General features: G+C 45.1%; 1 protein-coding gene across 3 annotated transcripts in view; it reads right to left on the reverse strand.

Moving 5' to 3' along the window:
• LOC137560928 (uncharacterized) overlaps positions 1-23749 on the reverse strand; it is a 121286-nt gene that overhangs the window by 86866 nt on the left and 10671 nt on the right. For all 3 annotated transcript variants that reach the window (XM_068272110.1, XM_068272111.1, XM_068272109.1), the window contains exons 2-3: positions 6307-6705; positions 1357-1704 (exon numbers count right to left, since the gene is read on the reverse strand). In XM_068272110.1, coding sequence (XP_068128211.1) covers positions 1357-1704; positions 6307-6705 — 747 coding nt within the window. The remainder of the gene's footprint in view (positions 1-1356; positions 1705-6306; positions 6706-23749) is intronic.

Below are 23749 nucleotides of genomic sequence, written 5' to 3' on the forward strand. Positions count from 1 at the left end.
CGAACCTCCAACCTGCCGCAATGTCAGAGACTCCCTGCACTGTGCTTATGCAGAGGAGAACACAGGGGGACAAACGGAGGACACAGAGGGACAGAAAGGGGCATAGAGGCGGAGACAAGGAGAACAGAGATGGATACATGGGAGGAACAGGAGGATACAAGAAGCACACAGGTGGACACAGGGAGACACAAAAGGAACAAGGGGGCATGAGGTACAAAGGGGCACAATCCACAAGATGCTCCTTAACCATGGATGTACCAGGTTTAGTATATATTTTTTCCCCTGTTTTTTGTTATCTAAACCTTGGTGCACCTTATGGTCAGGAGTGTCTTATAGTCGACAAATACGGTACTAAACCACGCATAGATCTTACCTTAGGGAGTTTCCTTTTTTTGTCTACAAAGGTATATTATCACTTTAACTCAGAGGTAGGGAACCTATGGCTCGGGAGACAGATGTGGCTCTTTTGATGGCTCCATCTGGCTCACATACAAATCAGTAGGGGGTCGATTCACTAAGCTCACTGCTCAAGCAGCACAGCTTAGTGTGGCAACGCAAGTAACATTTTCAAAGTAGGCACACTAGCGCTGTAGCATGCACAACTAACTTACTCACGCTCCCCCCAAAACTAATGGCTGCTCCAATTGTCCCACCCTGGACCTTATCAGGTCCAGTGACTTTGTAGAACAAGATCACTTGACAGGCAGCCTATTGGGCCAATGTGCGGGGATCTCGTCCTACAAAGTGAATCAATCCCCAAGTCAGTTAATTGTACAAGCTGTTAGTCGGTATTTCTCCTGTCTGGCTCTCGGGGAAATTGCTGATGTTGCTGAAACTCAAGAGAAGCTGAAGACGTGTCCGACACTTTTGCTGCCCAGAGGATGAACTGTATACACATCGCCATGGCAACAGTAATAATCCTCTGCTGCGCATGTGTACTGTCCCAGTTTGAAACATATTGTATAGCTCTCACAGAATTACATTTATGGCTCACTCAGCCAAAAAGGTTCCTCACCCCTGATCTAGACTATATATTGCTGTATATTGATATGTGCCCCCTCCCTCCCCTCTCCCCGTGATGTTTAGCCTAAGTTAGATAGGTATGGAGAATTCCTCCCTTCCAAGCATTCTTCGAGACCAGGTATATTTTCTACTGCCATTAGAACTCTTAGTCAACAAACATTCTGTAGAGAATGTAAATCAATGAAATGATGAAAGATTTTAGAATGGGCAAACACTGGCTAAATAATTAAAACATTGAAATTGTAAAAATCTAATAAGCAATTTTATTCAAAACATTATTTTTACCTCTTAAACAATATATATATATATATCTGAAAACCTATATTAGCTTACCTACTGTTACTACCTGGGTGCCGTGTGCCGGCTGCCGTTCTGATGGTATTGCTGGTGTAGCTTTCACGTCACAGCAGTACTGGCCACTGTCAGAAGACCGAACATTCCTTATAGGTAACAGAAGCTTCCACGTGTTTTCCTGGGGTGACTGCCACACATATTCCTTTATCTTGTCTTTTCCTAACCGTGTTTTGACGTCCTTATTCTCTGAACACACATCACTTGTTCCTTTCCTCAAAGTGACCTCTTGTATAGACTCAGGTTTTATGTTATGAACAATGCATGGTATAGCAACATCTTCATCCTGGACAGCAAGGACCACATCTGGCTGCTCCACAGAAGCTTCACCTGAAGGATGGAATAACATGACTCATTACAGGAAAACACTTTCGTATCACTCATGTAAGTATTAGCATCAGTATTGCTGCATGCTGTCCATCAGCTGAAGCATAAAGTTTTCTATTCGATTCATACAATTCATTTACTTAAAGGGAATGTCCGAGCTGCCCCCCCAAAAAATGGGGGCAGCTTACCTGGGGCTTCCTCCAGCCCCTAGCAGCCGCTATGTCCCTCGCCGCAGCTCCGTTCTCAGCCACTGACTCCCGGTCCCCATCGGTGCAGAGGCCAACCTGCACAATACATTCCACACCACGTACGAGATGACCTGGTGAGATTGGCCTCTGCACCATCGGGGACCAGGAGCCAGTGGCTTCTCATGCATACTGATGAAATCAAGTTTACATGAAATTGTGAGTTACTTTAGATTTGCATGCAAAAATGCACAATTCCCATTGTATTACATGGTATGCAAACTATGATTCTGCAAAAAATAAATGCCACCATTTCCATCCTGTGGAAATAAAGTTTAAAATACTAAGTGGGCCTCCCGAGGCTCTTTTCCAGGAGGAGTTTGTTTTAGGCCACCTCGGCAGAATTGCATGTAGCATGTGTATGAAGCTTAGCTTTTTAGTAGCCAAATAAAGTAAAACTTTATGTGGCTCATTGGCTGCAGGGCCAAATTTTTTGTGCCATTGGGGAAGTGTGCCTCCCTCAGCCTGGCAAACTTGGAGTGAAACTTTTGCCTCAGCCCGCACTTCTGGGGGGGAAGCACCCGCCCGTCCGTGGGTGTGGGGGGCCGCCCGAGCTGGAGGGGATAGCGGGCAGGAAGGGGGTATTGGGCCTAGCGGCGGGGAGGGGGGTCGGACCCCCCTTCCCCTCCCTTACCTGGGTCACCCATCCTCCGCTCCCCTCCAGCTTTAAAGAGTTAAGTTGCCACCGCTATTGTAAGAGGCATGGGGGGGATCACTAACCTCTTCCGCGTTCCAGCGTGCGCTCCACTGACGTCACTTCCTGCTACGCCGCCCACTGTATTGTAAGTGGACGGCGTTACAGGAAGTGACGTCAGTGGAGCGCACGTTGGAACGCGGAAAAGTTGAGTGATCCCCGCTCGTGCCTCTTACAGCAGCTGCGGCAACTTAACTTTTTAAAGCTGGAGGGGAGCGGAGGACGGGGGACCCAGGTGAGGGAGGGGGGGTCCATCACCCCTCTTCCACCACTAAGTGGCATTGTAATGCTGACATGGTCTCCAGGATCCAGATCACATGTCATATCATGTCATCAGATGTGATCGGGGCCCAAAAGACCTATCAGAAGTTCAGAACCTTAACAGGTAACAGGTAAATAAAACGTCTTCCGGCCACCTGCTCGTTTTGCTGTCTTAGGCAGCCAAACAAGATATGCCAACAGAGGCTTACACTGCACCAGCAACTTGCAAACAAAAAATTTAGTTTGAAGATGCTAATGGGCTAAAGGAAATCTGTAAGAAAAAAATGGGATAGGGATCCTCCAGAGGCTTCTCCATCCTCCTTCCTTGGTTCATTCAAGCGCTGTCATTGACGCAAAACTGTCATCAACAAGGTCTTGTAGAGGGCTCACGCATGTGCCATAGCAAGGACCCACTTTGGGAGAAAAAGACTCCCCCCCTCCCAAGGTAATTATGTAAATCTGTGCTTCAAAAACTACACAGGTTTGCATTAAGTCATACAAACACTGGTACACATGACAGGTGGGGCCCCCGGGCTCTGACACCACTTGGGACCCCAAAACCTGCATGCAACACCAAAGGGGGAGCACAGGCGAGCTGACAGTGACAGATGAAATGCCACGTTTAATGTACTGCAAACAACTGCAAATAACTTAAGTGATAACATCAGGTGAGCAAATCATTGTTTTTACTAGTTGACACCTCCAGGACATAAATGTTAGTCCTCTTGGGTGGCAATCTTTGTGTAGTGGTGTATAGTGGCCACCATGCTTGTGCGCACAATCGTAGGAGTACAGGCGATCACAGTTTTCCAGCCCCTACGGTGAGGCTGAGGTAGTTCAATGACAGTTAAGTGACTAAAAAAACACTGTTTCTGCACTGAGGCCTTATACAGGGGGCAATATTTGATACTAGATGCCAGTAGGGGTGTGAAGGATTATTGGGTTATGGTCGGTGCACTAACAGGACCAACAAACCTGTCTCCAACACGTAATGTGGGCACTGGACACACAGGATTGCAATATAACTATAGCAAGAAAAAGAAAAACAGCACTCAGAAGGGTAAACTACTGTAGCACTAATCACTGTCTGCAACAACCAAAATGCACTGTGTGGACACACTGAACATCAATATCACAAGATCAAAACACAGCCTTTAGAAGGGCTCTGGGGTTAGTGCTGCCCATATTTATTCATACCTCTGGCAAATGTTGACTTAATGTTACTTTTATTCAACCAGCAAGTAATTGTTTGACGGGAAATTACATAGATGTCTCCCAAAAGATAATAATCAGTACATAAAGGGAAGTGAGCCGGGCACTCGGTTAGCAAGGGGGTCTCACCACACATTTTGCAACACCAGACTACTGTGAATCCACCATGTGTGCACTGCTGGCTGGCATTACCATGCACCGGGATGGTAATTACCATGCACCGGGATCTCAAGGGAAACATTTCTCGGCTTTTATTTACATTTGAGCAAAAAGTGCCCAGTCCAAAATTATTCATACCCTTTAAAAACTGTCACAGTCTGAGTGAAAAATCCAAAGTTCTATACCATTCCAAATTGTCCAAGCTGTTCTAAAGCATTCTAATTACCCTAGTTAATTGGGAACCACTGCTTTAATCAACTCAACAGGTGAAAAACAGCAGCTCTCTGCACTTGGTTTGTGGACAGTCATGGCTAAGACAAATGGGCTCACTGAGGACCTGCGGCTGAGCATTGTGTCTGCTCACAAGTCAGGAAAGGGCTACAAGGCCATTTCTAAATGTTTTCGAGTTCCAGTGGCTACAGTGCAAAGTATTATTAATAGGATACAAGATGTTCTGCACTGTGGAAAATCTCAGAGGACGTGGTTGGAACCCAAAAGTGACACCTGTACCCTCCAGGAGGATAGTGAGAGAGGTGAAAAAGAATCCAAGGATCACCACCAAGGCCATCCTGGTGAATCTGGGCTCTGCTAGTGTAAATGTCTCAAGGCAGACAATCAAACAGATACTGCACACTGCTGGTTTCCACAGATGCAGACCAAGGAGGACGCCATTTCTAAAGATAAGGCACTCAAAAGCTCGCTTGGCCTTTGTAAATGCTCATCTGGACAAAGAAGAAGACTTCTGGTCTTCTGTGTTATGGTCAGATGAAACAAAAATTGAATTGTTTGGTCACAATGACGTTTCCTTCATTTGGCGTAAAAAAGAAGAAGCCCTCAACCCAAAGAACACCATCCCCACTGTCAAACATGGGGGTGGGAACCTAATGCTTTGGGGGCGTTTTTTCAGCCAATGGTACCAGGGAACCTAATAACAGTAAACGGCACCACGAAAAAAGAGAAATGCATGAGGATTCTCAATGACAACATCAGGCAGTCTGCAGAGAAACTTGGCCTTGGGCACAAGTGGACATTTCAGCATAACAATGACCCAAAACACACAGCAAAAGTGGTGACGAAATGGTTAGCAGACAACATTAACGTTTTGGAGTGTTCCAGCCAGAGTCCTGACTTGAATCCAATTGAGAATCTGTGGTGGGACCTAAAGATCAGGGTGATTTGGAGCTCATTGATGAATGGGTAAAAATACCTGTGGAGACCTGCAAAAAGCTGGTCTGCAATTATAGGAAGCGCTTGATTGCTGTATAAAGGATTTTCTATTGATTATTGAGAAGAGTATGAATAATTGTGGATTGGACACTTTTTGATCAAATTTAAATAAATGCTGAGAATTTTTTTTTTCCCACAACAATACCTCTTGTACATCGTCTTACTATCTGTTGGGAGACATCTATGTTATTTCTCATTAAAAAAAAATATTTGCTGGTTAAATAATAGTAACCTTAAGTCAAAATTTGCCAGGGGTATGAATAATTATGGGCAGCACTGTAGATGGTGAATTAGTATTAAAACAGCAAAAAACTCCACAAAGGACACAGAACACAGGCTTAACTAATGGTTTCCCTATCTGCATCTCAGCTCTCTCCCTGATCTGCCTAGCACAGAAGCCAAACACAGACTGTAAAATGACTGCTGTGCTGGCTTTCTGATAGGGTAAGAGGGGGGGGGGGGGGGGTCCAGGAGGGAAGGGAAAGATAGCTGATTGGCTGCCATGTGTCTGTTGACTCTGGAGAGAGGGGTCAAAATTTGGGTCCATAATGATGTATAGGGGTGGGTCGATCACACCATGTGTTCGCCTGAGGGGGTGAATGCAAACACACGTTTTTTTGCTGCAAACTGTTCGCCGGAAGAACAGTTTGGGCCATCCGATCTCTATCTAAGATAATGGCATCAGCATTTAGGTTTTTAAGATTATCAAATCAGATAGTCAAACTAGGACTGTTGGTTCCAGTGTATAAACTAGGCACTGATGTCACTGATTAGGGTGACAATGATAATGATGATGATTGGTATTACCTTTGAACAGCATGTAGGTCCCATGTTGGTTCTGCCATTTCAGGTCTGGAGATTGATTATAATTATCAAGTTCTATTCTGCAGCAGAACATGGACTTCTTCAGTTTTTTGAGGATCGTGATTGTGATTGCTGCCATTCTGTCTGTCATGATGCCTCCCTGCACTGTGAATTCCCATTGGTAGGATGTATTTAGCCACTTGTCTGTATGGTTGTAAATGAAATCATTCTGTGCACATCGACCACTGGCTGCAGTTCTCCAGGACACTCTGACCCTTGTAGGGTTTATATTCTCCGGATAAGAGAAGTAACACGGGATAGTCACTGTTTCTTTTTTTTCTACCCTTATAGAGCCAGGCTGGTCTGTGCAGACATTCTGAGCTTTACTGATGCAGATATACCCTGCAGAGGAAGATATCACATATATACATTAGCTTAACAGATTGTATGTATGCAAACATAAATTAGGGATGGCCGGGCCTAGGAGAACTCATGGAGAAGCATGGGATCTAGTTGATCAGCTGATTGATTTGTAAGGCTCTGATTTGCTGTGATAATTTCCTGATTTAACACATGATCAGGACCAGCAAATCAGAGCCTTACAAATCTATCAGTTGATCAAACTGATCACATGCTTCTCTATGAGTTGTCCTATATAGATATATATATACAGTGGCTTGAAAAAGTATTCGGCCCCCTTGAAGTTTTCCACATTTTGTCACATTGCTGCCACAAACATGCATCAATTTAATTGGAATTCCACGTGAAAGACCAACACAAGTGGTGTACACATGAGAAGTGGAATGAAAATCATACATCATTCCAAACATTTTTTACAAATCAATAACTGCAAAGTGGGGTGTGCGTAATTATTCAGCTCCCTTTGGTCTGAGTGCAGTCAGTTGCGTATAGACATTGCCTGATGAGTGCTAATGACTAAATAGAGTGCACCTGTGTGTAATCTAATGTCAGTACAAATACAGCTGCTCTGTGACGGCCTTAGAGGTTGTCTAAGAGAATCTTGGGAGCAACAACACCATGAAGTCCAAAGAACACACCAGACAGGACAGGGATAAAGTTATTGAGAAATTTAAAGCAGGCATAGGCTACACACAGATTTCCAAAGCCTTGAACATCCCACGGAGCACTGTTCAAGTGATCATTCAGAAATAGAAGGAGTAAGGCACAACTGTAAACAAGGCACAACTGCCAAGACAAGGCCGTCCAACTAAACTCACAGGCTGAACAAGGAGAGCGCTGATCAGAAATGCAGTCAAGAGGCCCATGCTGACTGTGGATGAGCTGCAGAGATCTACAGCTCAGGTGGGGGAATCTGTCCATAGGACAACTATTAGTCATGCACTGCACAAAGTTGGCCTTTATGTAAGAGTGGCAAGAAGAAAGCAAGTGTGAACAGAAAAGCATAGGAAATCCTGCTTGCAGTTTGCCACAAGCCATGTGGGGGACACAGCAAGCATGTGGAAGAAGATGCTCTGGTCAGATGAGACCAAAATGGAATTTTTTGGCCAAAATGCAAAACGCTATGTGTGGCGGAAAACTAACACTGCACATCACTCTGAACATACCTCCCCACTGTCAAATATGGTGGTGGCAGCATCATGCTCGGGGGGTGCATCTCTTCAGCAGGGACAGGAAAGCTGGTCAGAGTTGATGGGAAGATGTATGGAGCCAAATACACGGCAATCTTGGAAGAAAACCTCTTGGAGTCTGCAAAAGACTTAAGACTGGGGCGGAGGTTCACCTTCTAGCAGGACAATGACCCTAAACATGAAGCCAGGGCAACAATGGAATGGTTTTGTAAGGATCTGCTCTGTTGGCCTGCGCAAGCAGGCATTTTTTTGTCATTTCCAGGGCTGCATTCTGCAGGTCTCTGGAAAACAGACCTTTTGTCAGCTTGCAGCTTGCTGCAGTGGTAATTTGCATCCACTTGTTTTGCAAATTGACTTCTCTACTTTGGAAGGGCTTCAGTATAAATGTCACTTCCTCCCAGAAGTCTTTGCTCATCATAATTCCTGCTTAGTCAGACTGTATTGAGCCCAGCCTTTTGTGATCTGTTTGCAAGGTTATTGTTAGCTTATTCAGGACTGGAGTTGGTTTCTCAACTCCTGTCAGATTGAACTCATCTTGCTATTTGATCTCTGCTACTGGTTAGGGTGGTACGCTTTGTCGCTGTTGCGCTTAATGCGCGGCGACCGTGCCTTGAACACGTTTTGTCTCTGTTGTACATAACGTGCGGAGACCGTGTTTAGCTAGTACGTTTGTTATTTTCATGTTGTGTTTGATGTTTTCTGTTTTCTTGTTCTCGTCTTAGTGCTGCGGTTGCATTGAGGCGATTCTCTGTCTGTTGACGAAGTGAGCGTTCACTGCGGCTGTGTATCGCTACTTCGTCTCATGTTCTGTGAGCGCTCTGCTCTTCCGTCTGTCTGAAGTCTGTGAAGTGAGCGTGCACTGCGGCTGTGTATCGCTACTTCGTCTCATGTTCTGTGAGCGCTCTGCTCTTCCGTCTGTCTGAAGTCTGCGAAGTGAGCGTGCACTGTGGTTGTGCATCGCTACTTTGATCTCTGTACTTCTCTCTTCTTGTCTCACGTTGGGGATGAACGCCGTTGCATGGCTTGCAACTAGATTGGCGGACATTCCTTCAGTCTGTCTTAGTCTTGTCTGAAGTTTGCGAAGTGAGCGTGCACTGCGGTCGTGCATTGCTACTTCGATTCCTGTTACTTCGGTCTCTGTTTTTGTGTTGTGGATGAATGCTGTTGCACGGCTTGCAACTAGATTGGCAAACATCCATTCATTCTATTCCAGTCTGTTTCTATGCATTCTGCTCTAGTCAATCCTGTCTCAGGGCTGTGTTCACACTTGTGCATTGTTTTTGCATTGTGCAGTCGCAGTCTAGTGTCTCTGGATCGCACGGAGGAATTTCTCCTCTGTGCTCCACAGCGCCTTCTGCTGGCTGCTTTGTTTCCACCATTACTGGCCACCCTTTTTGTTTGTAGGAGATCTTCTCTGTGTCAGCGTACCTGCTGTGCGCTGACCGATGAGATTATTCCGCATTCGTTACAGGTTTAAAACGAAACATATCCATGTGTTAGAATGGCCCAGCCAAAGTCCAGATCTAAATCCAATTGAGAATCCGTGGCAAGATCTGAAAACTGCTGTTCACAAACACTGTCCATCTAATCTGACTGAGCTGGAGCTGTTTTGCAAAGAAGGATGGGCAAGGATTTCAGTCTCTAGATGTGCAAAGCTGGTAGTGACATACCCTAAACGACTGGTAGCTGTAATTGCAGCAAAAGGTGGTTCTACAAAGTATTGACTCAGGGGGCTGAATAATTATGCACACCCCACTTTGCAGTTATTGATTTGTAAAAAAATGTATGGAATTATGTATAATTTTCATTCCACTTCTCACGTGTACACCACTTTGTACTGGTTTTTCACGTAGAATTCCAATAAAATTGATTCATGTTTGTGGCAGTAATGTGACAAAATGTGGAAAACTTCAAGGGGGCTGAATACTTTTGCAACCCACTGTAGGTATATGTGTATATATATATAATTTTCTTTTTTCTTTTTTTTTCTTTTTGCTGTTTTTTTTTGTTTCTCCAGCCTTTACTTTGCTACCTAGACATTTATTATTGAACACTTATTACTCAAGGCAGAGTATATATGAAACATGAAACATATGTACAAACAAAATGTTAATCTTATTGTATTTCATACATATTCCAAGTAAACTTACTAGAAATTGAGGGATAAGAACTCAATAATCTAGCAAAGAGAGATGAACGCTCAGTCCCTGGACAAACAAAACCAAAAGTTAAAGTGCTATTGAATTTCCTCTCTCCTCTAAAAGATTAGCCACAACAGGATAACCACAAAACAAAAAAACAAAACAAAACAAAAAAAAAACAGCAAGAGAAAGACATTTACTAAGGAAGAAAGAAGGATAAAAACAAACATAAAATACAAAATAAAAAAGAAGAAATCATTCTAATGGTGGCCATACATGGTACAATTTTTTCATCCAATCTTACCATTTCTATGTAATATAAGGGAACTGCCTAAATTATCCTTTCAGTATATTCACTTAATTTACCCTTATACTACATAGAAATGGTAAGATTGGATGAAAAAATTGTACCATGTATGGCCACCATAAAGGTGGCCACTAATGATCCAATCTTTTTCATCCAATATTACCATTTCTATGTAATATAAGGTAACTGCCTGAAGTGTCTATTCAGTATATTCACTCAGTTTACCCTTATACTACATAGATTTGGTAAGATTGGATGAAAAAGATTGGATCATTAGTGGCCACCATTAGGTCGCATTCACATTGGGACATTATGGTCGCACGTTATAAAGTCTTATAATGCAGCTTACCGCACTGCAATGCTAATCCTATGGGCCGTTCACAGTGCGACGTTAAAGTCGCATAAAAAAAGTTGCATTGTGGTAACTCACTGCTTGCAGTGCGTCACCTCCACCCTGGCGTTCTGATTAAATCGCCAGGGTGGCTGCGGGAGGGTTTTTTTAAATAAAAAAAAAACTATTTCATGCAGCCAACTGAAAGTTGGCTGCATGAAAGCCCACTAGAGGGCGCTCCGGAGGCGTTCTTCCGATCGCCTCCAGCGGCCAGAAGTAACACGGAAGGCCGCAATAAGCGGCCTTCCGTGTTTCGCTTACCTCGTCGCCATGGCGACGAGCAGAGTGACGTCATGGACGTCAGCCGACGTCCTGACGTCAGCCGCCTCCGATCCAGCCCTTAGCGCTGGCCGGAACTGTTTGTTCCGGCTACGCTGGGCTCGGGCGGCTGGGGGGACCCTCTTTCGCCGCTGCACGCGGCGAATCGCCGCGCTGCAGTGGCGATCAGGCAGCACACGCGGCTGGCAAAGTGCCGGCTGCGTGTGCTGCTTTTTATTTCATTAAAATCGGCCCAGCAGGGCCTGAGCGGCAGCCTCTGGCGGTGTTGGACGAGCTGAGCTCGTCCAGACCGCTCAGCAGGTTAGACACATTGTGACTTTCACGACACATTAAACTGCAACGTCCCCCTGTGAATACAGCCTAAAAGTGGACCTGAACTCTTGCAAAGGACAGAAGGAAACCATAGAGAAATGCACCCTGTATGTATTTAGAGAAAACAGCCTGTCTAATTCCCCCTCAATTGTGTATAATCACAAATTGTAATCTGATCTCTCCCCTGTGTCAGCTGACTGCCTATGGCAGAGATGGCAGATTAGCCCATTTCAAAGCACAGGCTGTAAAAAATATGTATGAAGTAGAAACAGTGCAGATTTATTTTAGGATTTGTATAAGCTGTAACTAAGAAATGTTTTTTTGTTTAAAGGTTATTATGATGTTTTGTATCTTTCAGAGCAGAGAGAACTTCTGAGTTCACATGTGTTCACATATGAGCGGATTCATTCCGATCCACTCACCAAAGTGCTACCTGTATCATTTTCTGAGTGATTTGCCTGTAGTGGAAGGTATAGGGAAATTGCAAAGCGTTTAAAAAAGTGCTTTGTATAGCGATGTCCCCAGCGCTTCATGAATAAATGCATTGGGCCTGATTCACAAAGCGGTGCAAAGTGTTTGCACGCCTGTGAAAAGCCCTTTATCACGCCTAAACTCAGTTTAGGCGTGATAAAATGAAACTCGCGCAAAATTCCAGCACGCAAAGTTTTGCACGCGCATTCGCGCAGCGCACGGTGCAGTACGTGCGATGCGGCCATTAAACCCTATGGGAGCTGCGCGAGGAGTTGCGCAATTGCGCACGCAAAACTTTGCACGCGGGACTTTGCGCGCGATAACCAGCACAACTCAGCGGTGTAAAGGTTATCACGCCTAAAGTCTTTTAGGCGTGATAACTGAGTTATCACCACTTTGTGAATCAGGCCCATTGTATTAATTCATTTCCAGGTAAAAAAGTTCACTTCCTGGCTGACGTCAGGAAGTGAAAAAAAAATTGTTCTGCGAAAGTGCTTAAAAAAGCACTTTATACAGTGCAGGGAAAGGCGATTTTAAAAATCGGAAAAAAAAATTGCTCAGCGCTTCAAGTTGGCCATTTATGATGTGAATAGGACCTAAGTCCTACAGGAAAGGCTAAAGAAAAAACACATACTGCTGAACAGGGGTCTAGTCCTGGGAAAAGAAGTGAGTGGACTCACCTGGAAAACCCCTGCGCCGCCAAGCATAATGTGGGCGTGGTCATGGGTGGGGCCAAATATACATGACCTTAGCAGTGATGTAAAAGGAAAAGGTCTGCCGGGGAAGTTTGAGCTCTGCCGTAGTGTATCCCCCCAAAATAGATGTAATCTGACAGCATTTCACCCAAAAGACACATAGGGCTTGATTCACAAAGCGGTGCTAAATGTTAGCACGCCTGTGAAAACCCCCTTAGCACGTCTAAACAAGCTTTTCGCGCATAAAACTTTACGCGCGCAAAACTTTATGCGCGTAAAACTTTACGCGCGTACTGCACAGAGCGCAGGGCGCTACGCGCGAAGTGCCCATTAAAGCCTATAGGACTTAGCGCGCATAAAACTTTGCGCACGTAAAACTTTGCGCGCGCAAAGTTAGCGCGCGATCTGATTGAGAAATCCGGTGCTAACCTACTTAGCACCCTGGTTAGCGTGTCTAAAGACTTTAGACGTGCTAAGTAGGTTAGCACCGCTTTGTGAATCAAGCCCATAATCTGGTAGAAATTCCTCCAAAATACAGATAATATGGCAGTGGTTCCCCCAAAATAGATATTGTGGCAGCAGCAGTTCCCCCAACATACACATGATTTGGAAGCAGTTCCCCAAAATATGCAAAACCTGGCAGCGGACCACCCAAAATACATATAATCTGGCAGCAGTGGTCCCCCAAACATACACAATCTGGCAGCTGTTCCCCAGAATACACATAATCTGGCAGCAGCCATTCCCCTAACATACACATAATCTGGCAGCTGTTCCCCAAAATACATAACAGCGGTTCCACAAAAGTGCAGATAATCTGACAGCAGTTCCCCCAAAATAGCTACCCCCAGCATAGGTAGCCAGGTCTATAGGTGTCCCCAGTATAAGTAGCCATGAGTATAGTAGTCCCCAGTATATGTAGCCAGAGGTATATGTGCCTAGTACATCTAGCCAGGGGTATATGTCCCCAGTATATGTAGCCAGGGGTATACGTGCCCAGTATATGTAGCCAGGGGTATATGTAGCCAGGGGTATATGTGCCAGTATAAGTAGCCATGAGTATAGTAGTCCCCAGTATATGTAGCCAGGGATATACGTGCCCAGTATATGTAGCCAGGGGTATACGTGCCCAGTATATGCAGTCAGGGGTATACGTGCCCAGTATATGTAGCCAGGGGTATATGTCCCCAGTATATGTAGCCAGAAATATATGTCCCAGTATATGTAGCCAGGGGTATATGTGCCCAGTATATGTAGCTAGGGGTATATGTCCCAGTATATGTAGGCAGGGGTATATGTGCCCAGTATATGTAGGCAGGGGTGTATGTGCCCAGTAGATGTTGCCAGGGGTATATGTGCCCAGTATTTGTAGCCAGGGGTATGTGTGCCCAGTATATGTAGTCAGGGTATATGTGCCCAGTATATGTAGGCAGGGTTATATGTGCCCAGCATATGTAGCCAGGGGTATATGTCCCCAGCATATGTAGCCAGGGGTATATGTCCCCAGTATAAGTAGCCATGAATATTGTAGTCCCCAGTATATGTAGCCAGAGGTATATGTGCCTAGTATATCTAGCCAGGGGTATATGTCCCCAGTATATGTAGCCAGGGGTATACGTGCCCAGTATATGCAATCAGGGGTATATGTGCCCAGTATATGTAGCCAGGGGTATATGTTCCTAGTATATGTAGCCAGGGATATATGTCCCAGTATATGTAGTCAGAGGTATATGTGCCCAGTATATATAGTCAGAGGTATATGTGCCCAGTATATGTAGTCAGGGGGTGTATGTGCCCAGTAGATGTAGCCAGGGGTATATGTGCCCAGTATATGTAGCCAGGGGTATGTGTGCCCAGTATATGTAGTCAGGGTATATGTGCCCAGTATATGTAGGCAGGGTTATATGTGGCCAGTATATGTAGTCAGGGTTATATGTACCCAGTATATGTAGCCAGGGGCATATGTGCACAGTATATGTAGCCAGGGGTATATGTGCCCAGTATATGTAGCCAGGAGTATATGTGCCCAGTATATGTAGCTAGGGGTATATGTGCCCAGTATATGTAGTCAGGGGTTGTATATGTGCCCAGTATATGTAGCCAGGGGGTATATGTGCCCAGTATATATGTAGTCAGGGGTATATGTGCCCAGTATATGTAGCCAGGGGTATATGTGCCCAGTATATGTAGTCAGGGGGTATATGTGCCCAGTATATGTAGCCAGGGGTATATGTGCCCAGTATATGTAGCCAGGGGTATATGTGCCTAGTATATGTAGCCAGGGGTATATGTGCCCAGTATATGTAGTCAGGGTTATATGTGCCCCGTATATGTAGCCAGGGGTATATGTGCCCAGTATATGTAGCCAGGGGTATATGTGCCCAGTATATGTAGTCAGGGGGTATATGTGCACAGTATATATTTAGCCAGGGGTATATGTGCCCAGTATATGTAGTCAGGGGGTATATGCAGGGCCGTCCCTAGACTTTTTGCCGCCTGAGGCAAATTTAGAAATGCTTCCTATTTACAGCAGGAGGGGAGCGCAGATCTGGGGACCCAGGAGAGGGAGGGGGGTCCAAACCCCCTCCCCACCGCTAGGCCCAATACCCCCGTCCTGCCCGTTACCCCTCCGGCTCGGCGGCCGGCCCCCCCGCACCCACGGACGGGCGGGTGCCGCCCCTAGAAGTTTGCCGCCTAAAGCAAAAGTTTTACCCGCCTCATGAGCGGGCCACCCTGGGTATATGTGCACAGTATATATGTAGTCAGGGGTATATGTGCCCAGAATAGGTAGTCAGGAGTCCCCCCCAGCAGGAGGGGAGCAGCGCAGTGGAAGGAGAGCTGTGAGCAGCGGTGGAGAAGGGGGGCAATCTCCCCCCCCTTCCCTCACCTTAGTGCTCTCCCTCCCTCACTCTCCCCTCCTCCTGAAGTAATGTGCGGGCAGCAGGCGGGGCTTACCTCTCCTGGTTCGGCGCGGGTATTCCACTGCCGCTAGTCTGGTCTGGTCCAGACCAGAGAAGCGGCACTCAGATCCGGCGCCGGAACGAGGAGAGGTAAGTCCCGCCCGCTGCCGGCTGCCCGTGCGTTACTTCTGGAGGAGGGGAGAGCAAGGGAGGGAGAGCACTAAGGTGAGGGAAGGGGGGGAGATTGCCCCCCTTCTCCACCACTGCTCACAGCTCTCCTTCCACTGCGCTGCTCCCGTCCGAGCATGCCAGGGTGGACGGCGTCCATGCTATGGAAATAGTAAGTGGACGCCGTCCACCCGCATCCACGCACCACCCCTTGCTGCTGAAGTTTCCATTGGATACGCAACCAAAAATGAGTAAAGGAAATTACACAAGATGTATAAGGAATGGTGGTGAAATAATACCATAATATATGGTTAGTTAAAAGGACTCTGAGCAGTGCATAAACTATGGAAAGATGCATACCATTTTGAAGCTCTCTTTCTCCTCTTTCCAACGACACATAAACCGCCGCCCTACGATCGAAATCGCGACTGCCACGATTTCGATCGCGAAAATATCGAAAACTAAAAAGCGTAGGGTGGCGGTTTATGTGTCGTTGGAAAGAGGAGAAAGAGAGCTTCAAAATGGTATGCATCTTTCCATAGTTTCTGCACTGCTCGGAGTCCCTTTAAAGAAGAACTTTTAAGGCTGGTGCACACCAAGTGTGTTTCTGAGCACACTGGCGTACCAATATGGGATGCGACCCCTGCCGTCGCGGGGGGGGGGGGGGGCAGAGCCCCCCTAGGGCCTGCTCGGGGACTTTTTGGGGGCAGGAGGGGTCGCAGCATAAGAGGAGTGGCTGCAGGTCGGTGGGAAGGGGGGAAATCCCCCCCCCTCCCTCACCTCGGGCTCTCCTCTCAGCGCTCCCCTCCTGCAATCAATCATTGGTGGTGCTCGTGGCAGCCGCAGCGGCGGCCGCAGGCAAACTGAGCACATACCTCCTTCTGGCCTCCGATCACTAAGAGCTTCATAGAACTTCCTGTTTACACAGGAAGTTCCATAAAGCACTTAGTGATAGGAGACAGGCACACCAGCCAGAAGGAGGTATGTGCTCAGATTGCCTGCCGCGGCTGCCACAAGCACCACCAATGATTGCTTGCAGGAGGAGAGCGCTAAGAGAAGAGCCTGAGGTGAGGGGGGGGGGGAATTTCCCCCCTCCCCACCGATCTGCGGCTACAGCTCTCCTCTTATGCTGCGACCCCTCCTGCCCCCAAAAAGTCCCCGAGCGGGCCCTGGGGGTCCCGGGGCTTTCTAGGTACGCCCGTGTCTGAGCACTTTGAAAAGTGACTGACTGATGTGTTTGAATGGGATGGAGCACACCAGAGAGAAGTGATTTTCTCCCAAATGCAAACTTGGGTCCTTCAGCATTTCTGCTGATTTCTGAGGCAATTCATCCTCAATGTTAAGTATAGGAGACTGTGGAAAATCACTCTGAAAAGCAGTAGAACAGAATGATTTTTCAAGCGTTTTTGTTACAGAAGCTGTTCAGTTCCAGCTCTAATGTAACAAAAGAAAAAAAAAAAAACGCTACACCAAAACGCTCCACAAATCGCTAGGCATGATTATATAATCGCTAGGCACATGCCTAGAATCGCCTTTGCGATAGCGGTAGCACTTTTTGGTGTGCACTGACCCAAATTCTAGATTCAACAGATTAGTCACACTAGTGTAAGTTCTTAGAACTGTGGTTCCTAATCTTTTGACACATCACGCCAAACATTCAGATATCCATGACACGTAAGATAGAAAAATAAGCATAATAATCATTAAATCATTGTAAAATGAGGCTTAGCGCTTTGCAGGGCTGCAGCGACTATGTGACTGCTGTTGGCACAATGGAGGGGGGGGGGGGGATGTGTTGCGGCACACCGGTTGGGAACAAGTGCAGCGGATGAAGATGAACGTTGGGAGAGGAAGAGGAGACATTAATCAATACACTGCAAAGTGAGAAGTTGAAAAAATAGAAGAAAGATCAAGAATTGATTGATATTCACCGTGTAACTTTTGTTATATTTCTTGATCCCCGATGACCATGCACCTAATCATCTTTTAGGGGAACTGTTGTGAAAATCTTAAAATTTAAAAACACATACAAATAAGAAGTACATTTCTTCCTGAGTAAATGAGCCATAAATTACTCTTCTCCTATGTTGCTGTCACTTACAGTAAGTAGTAGAAATCTGACATTACTGGCAGATTTTGGACTAGCCCATCTTTTCATAGGGGGGTTGTATGGGTTTTCTTTATTTTTAAAAGCACTTAGTAAATGGCAGTTGCTCCGCCCAACTGCCAAAATAGTGTGTAGTGAGCAGGGAGGCTGGCCAGCATCTTTGTTTAAAGATTTTTCAGGGAATGTCTTTATAAAGAATACAGGCCATGCTGAGAATCCCCTATGGAGAGATGGACTAGCCCAAAATCTGTCGATAGTGTCAGATTTCTAATATCTACTGTAAGTGACAGCAACATAGGAGAAAAGTCATTTATGGCCCATTTTACTCTGGAAGAACTGTACTTCTTATTTATATGTATTTAAAAAAAATGTGCGACAATTCCTCTTTACTAGTACTACAGGCAGACATGGAAACAACCCAACCACACCAACTGCTATTATCTATAAATACACCCCTTAACAATGTCATAGGCTAGAAGGTTGTTTTTTATTGATATACATATGCACAGAGGGAGATACTGGTTGCTTGGCAGTTGGAAATGGACGTTTTTTCTCACAATGCAATGAGGTTTACAGACAGCAAACTGACAGGACCGAGGTCAAATCATGTGTACTAGTCAGTACTCAAGAGAAATCCTAACCAAGAAATGAACTTCATCCCAATCAGTAGCTGATACCCCCTTTCCCATGAAAAATCTTTTCCTTTTCACAAATGGATCCATCAGGGGGCTCTGTATGGTAATATTGTGGTGAAACCCTCCCACAGTTTGATGTCAGGAGGACCATGGTCCTGACAGTTTCCTGTCTGTGAACGTCATTGCATTGTGGGACATAACAGCTGTCTGCAGCTGTTTCCAACTGCCCAAAAAAAAAAAAGCAAGCAGCTTCTCCTTCCACAGACATCACCCGCCAGCAGCAAAAAATGTTACCATGTAATAAATGTCAGAATGTAAATCAGGGAGAGGAAACGTTTTACAATGGCCAAACACTGACTAAATCATTTATATAGTCCTAGTCAAAAGTTTTGAGACTGTCAAAAATATTTGAAATGAGAAAAGTTGGTGCTTAAGTTTTTATAATACCTTTCCACTGCATTTTATTGCTGTCATTAAAGGGGTTCTTTCGCGAATGAGGAAGAAAATAAAAAGTGGTTTATGCATAAACTATTAAACATCCTTCTAAAATAGTATAAAAAGTTTTTTTTTTTAAATGAATGAACTTTCATCAATACAACATGTAATGTAAACACTGATGGATGACGGACTGGGAGGCTAACCCATTTGTTAGGGGTGATTTTTTTTACTTTCATTTCACAACCATAACTCCTGCCTACATAGTTTCCAGTGGTATAATCCACTTCTGGCAGGAATTGCCGGTATAGCTATAACAGCTGAGCTCTGCCGAGCTCCTCAGTATGTGTTTACATTATTGCCAGGCAACCAGACTCCCATCTGTGCATAGAATCAAAAAGTCATAAGCTGCTGGGAGAATCAGCCAGAATCAGCCCCATCTTCACCATATGATTCTTTGTCAGATTCGATTCAAGTTGATTTGATTCATTGATTCAATTTGATTCAATCTGACATGTCTAATTCATTATTTGATTCAATCCAATTCAAATTGAATCGAATCATGAATCTGCCTTGTCATATTGAATCAAATTGAATCAATGAATCAAATCTGACAAAGAATCATATGGTGTAGATGGGGCTGATTCTGGCTGATTCTCCCAGCAGCTTATGACTCTTTGCACAGACCCACTCTCTGCACAGATGTGAGTCTGGCTGCTTTGCAATAATGTAAACACATACTGAGGAGCTCAGCGGAGCTCAGCTGTTACAGCTGTAACGGCGATTCCTGCCAGCAGTGGATTAAAATACCACTGAAAACTAGGTAGGCAGGAGTTATGGTTGTGAAATGAAAGTAAAAAAAAACAAAAAAACACCCCTAACAAATGGATTAGCCTCCCAGTCCGTCATCCGTCACTGTTTACATTACATGTAGTAATGATGAAACCATTCATTTTTTTTTGTAACGTTTTACACTATTTTCGAAGGATGTTTAATAGTTTATGCATAAACCACTTTTTATTTTTTTCCTTATTTGCAAAAGAACCCCTTTAAAGGACCTGCTGAGATCTTTTCAGTAATCGTCTTGTTAACTCAGGTGAGAATGTTGTCGAGCACAAGGCTGGAGATCATTATGTCGTGCTGATTGGGTTAGAATGGCAGACTTGACATGTTAAAAGGAGGGTGATGCTTGAAATCATTGATCTTCCATTGGTAACCATGGTGACCAGCAAAGAAACGCATGCAGCTATCATTGCGTTGCATAAAAATGGCTTCACAGGCGAAGATATTGCTGCTACTAAGATTGCACCTAAATCAACAATTTATAGGATCATCAAGAGCTTCAAAGAAAGAGGTTCAATTCTTGTTAAGAATGCAGAGTGGCAGAGGAGGCAAAAAACAAATGGAGCACCGTGTCATAAGGTAAAAGTGATAACAAAGTGGCTCGGGGACCAAAACATTGAAATTTTGGGTCCATGGCCTGGAAACTCCCCAGATCTTAATCCCATTGAGAACTTGGGGTAATTCCTCAAGAGGCTGGTGGACAAACAAAAAACAACTAATTCTGAGAAACTCAAAGAAGAGATTATGAAAGAATGGGTTGCTATCAGTCAGGATTTGGCCCAGAAGTTGATTTCTATCACATCTAGTATAAGACAACAGAGCAAAAATTGGTCTATGCACACCTTTTTAAGTGATCAAATATTGGGAAATTTTATTGCACAATCAAAAGGGAAGATCCACGGAAAATAATCCATTGGACGTCCTCCAGGCTGTACTGCGCAGGCGCAGTAGTTCTGCACCTGCGCAATACAGCCTGGCGGACGTCCGATGACGTCAGCGCGACCATGTGAGACACACGTAGGAGCGCAAGGAGAAGCCCGAACAGGAAACCGGCCTGGCCAGGTCGGGTGAGCCACCGGAGAACACTGGCAGCCTCCGGAGCGGCGTTGAGGGCACGTCCTGCCTGCCATGGGCTGGAGGAAGCCCCAGGTAAATGGATTAGTATTTTTACGTGAACCCTCCCTTTAATCCTGGTGTCATCAAATACTAAGGAGCCAAAAACAGTACAAATATTTAAAATATTTTTCTGCGCAGAAAGATAAGTTTAAAACCACTCAGGGGTCAACAATTCACCGCTGGCTGTACTTGCTTGCAGGGGCAGCAGTCATCCAAACTCAATTCGTCCCTGCAATTTAAGCGGCCACTTACTGTTCATTCAAACAGTCATCCATGCCAACTCCATGCATACAGCAGCTTCCTCCCCTTAAAGGGAATAGAGTCCATATATATTCAGCAAGGTTTTTGCATATAGCGTTTGGCCGGCAGAACATTCAGTATGTCCGTAATTGTCTACATTCAAACAACAGATGGACTACAAAGTTGAGGCAGATGCACTATACAGTTGAAACAGCAAAGCGTGTCACAGCCTAGCTGTCACGAGTGGCATCTGCTGGCAATTTCCTGAACTATGTTGATGAACTTCTATTTCACCAGCAGATGTCTCCAGTGTCCTCAGGAATTATGCGGCAACTTGTTTTACGCTCTGCCACCAGCAGGGTTCTCTCCTTTAGGAACTGTCCATCACAGACTGTAATGAGGGCAGGTCTGGGATCACCTGGACTTTGTCATCTGACCTCCCACCACAGAATATAAGCTGCTGTAGCAAGTCAGTCCAGTGCTAGATCATCACGTCAGTTCCTGGTCCTGATTATCAAATTCTGGCTTTTCCTGCCTTGCATCTGTGCTTAGCATCTTACCTTGCAGTGTATTACATTTTGCTGTTGACTAATCTTTTGCTTAAGCTATTATATCTTGTATGACTCTCTGGTTTGACCTTGCATGTGACTCCATTGCCTGCCAATTCTGATTCAGTTGCTCTGTTCATGTATATATTGTATATAGTTTACATGTGTATATATTAGCCAGGTTCAGGGTTCAGTGTGCACACTTGATTATATGCTTTGGATTATCCTGCATATTCCTCTATCTTCTATTTCTTGATTCACTAACTGGCACTAAGACGGTTAGTGTGCCTTATCACTTAGTGGGCACAAACTACAGCGCTAACCTTATCTGAGTTAGTGTGCCTTATCAGAGGTTAGTGTGCCTTATCTGAGGTTAGTGTGCCTTATCTGAGGTTAGTGTGCCTTATCTGAGTTAGTGGGCCTTATCTGAGTTAGTGTGCCTTATCTGAGGTTAGTGTGCCTTATCTGAGGTTAGTGTGCCTTATCTGAGTTAGTGTGCCTTATCTGAAGTTAGTGTGCCTTATCTGAGTTTAGTGTGCCTTATCTGAGGTTAGTGTGCCTTATCTGAGTTAGTGGGCCTTATCTGAGTTAGTGTGCCTTTTCTGAGTTAGTGTGCCTTATCTGAGGTTAGTGTGCCTTATCTGAGGTTAGTGTGCCTTATCTGAGGTTAGTGTGCCTTATCTGAGTTAGTGGGCCTTATCTGAGTTAGTGTGCCTTATCTGAGTTAGTGTGTCTTATCTGAGTTAGTGTGCCTTATCTGAGTTAGTGTGTCTTATCTGAGGTTAGTGTGCTTTATCTGAGGTTAGTGTGCCTTATCTGAGGTTAGTGTGCCTTATCTGAGTTAGTGTGCCTTATCTGAGGTTAGTGTGCCTTATCTGAGTTAGTGTGTCTTATCTGAGGTTAGTGTGCCTTATCTGAGGTTAGTGTGCCTTATCTGAGGTTAGTGTGCCTTATCTGAATTAGTGTGCCTTATCTGAGGTTAGTGTGCCTTATCTGAGGTTAGTGTGTCTTATCTGAGGTTAGTGTGTCTTATCTGAGGTTAGTGTGCCTTATCTGAGTTAGTGTGCCTTATCTGAGGTTAGTGTGCCTTATCTGAGTTAGTGTGCCTTATCTGAGGTTAGTGTGTCTTATCTGAGTTAGTGTGCCTTTTCTGAGTTAGGGCTTGATTCACTAACCGGCGCTGGAGTAAAAAGGGTTTTCCGGCGCTAAGCCGGTTAGTGTGCCTTATCTGAGGTTAGTGTGCCTTATCTGAGTTCAGTGTGCCTGAGGTTAGTGTGCCTTATCTGAGTTAGTGTGCCTTATCTGAACTTAGTGCCCCTTAAGTAGATTTGTGCACACTAAATAGCTTTGTGCACACTAAAAGATGCACAAAGCTACATCGCACACTGCAGATAAGGCACACTAACCTCAGATAAGGCACACTAACCTCAGATAAGGTTAGCCCTGTAGTTTGTGCCCACTAAGTGATAAGGCACACTAACCGGCTTAGCACCGGTTAGTGAATCAAGCCCAGTATTTCTTGCATAGTGACAAAACTACTTCCTTTGCGATTCCTTTGCATTGCAAGCCCTTGCATAGGAATCCTGACACTAGCAGTATGTGAAGCAACCACACTTGATGTGATGAGCATGTGCTTCCAATTAGTAATGTCACAATAATTTCACTACAGCCGGACGTTTTATACCTCTTTCACCCATAGTGAGGACTACTCATGCAGTTTTAGGACAGCAAAGCGTTTTTCAAGCCCAGTAGTGGATACAGCATCAAAGCACAATATAATTGGCATATACTTGCGATCAATGGCGTCACTTTCGCTTCACCTCACTTGGGCGCTACACGTCATTTCCCCAGGGGCGCTACACGTCATTCCCCCAGTGTAAGGGCGGCAATGTTGCCTTAGATGTGCTCCTGAGTCAATGTCCATGTAATCTCAGCTCGGTTGCAGTGTTATGCTGCAGCTGAATTACGCTAGTTCAGTCATGGACGCGTCAACGGCCTGGCGGGTCACGTGCTTACTCGCACGGAGCTTGTTGGTCCCTCCTACCTGCACGATTTGTGTCATTTGATGCTTCTTCAGGGCGTGGCTAACGCCGCATATGCATCTCCATAATGTGGTGATTATCCCTTGGGAGGTACCCACCACCTCTATATTTTACTACTAAATGGAAAGTTAAATGCCTTCTGGTGGGCCTACAGATTAGTACTGGCATAGTGGTTAGCACTCTTGCCTTGCAGCACTGGGTGCCCG

The sequence above is a fragment of the Hyperolius riggenbachi genome, chromosome 3 (assembly GCF_040937935.1).
Source record: "Hyperolius riggenbachi isolate aHypRig1 chromosome 3, aHypRig1.pri, whole genome shotgun sequence".
NCBI lineage: Eukaryota > Metazoa > Chordata > Amphibia > Anura > Hyperoliidae > Hyperolius > Hyperolius riggenbachi.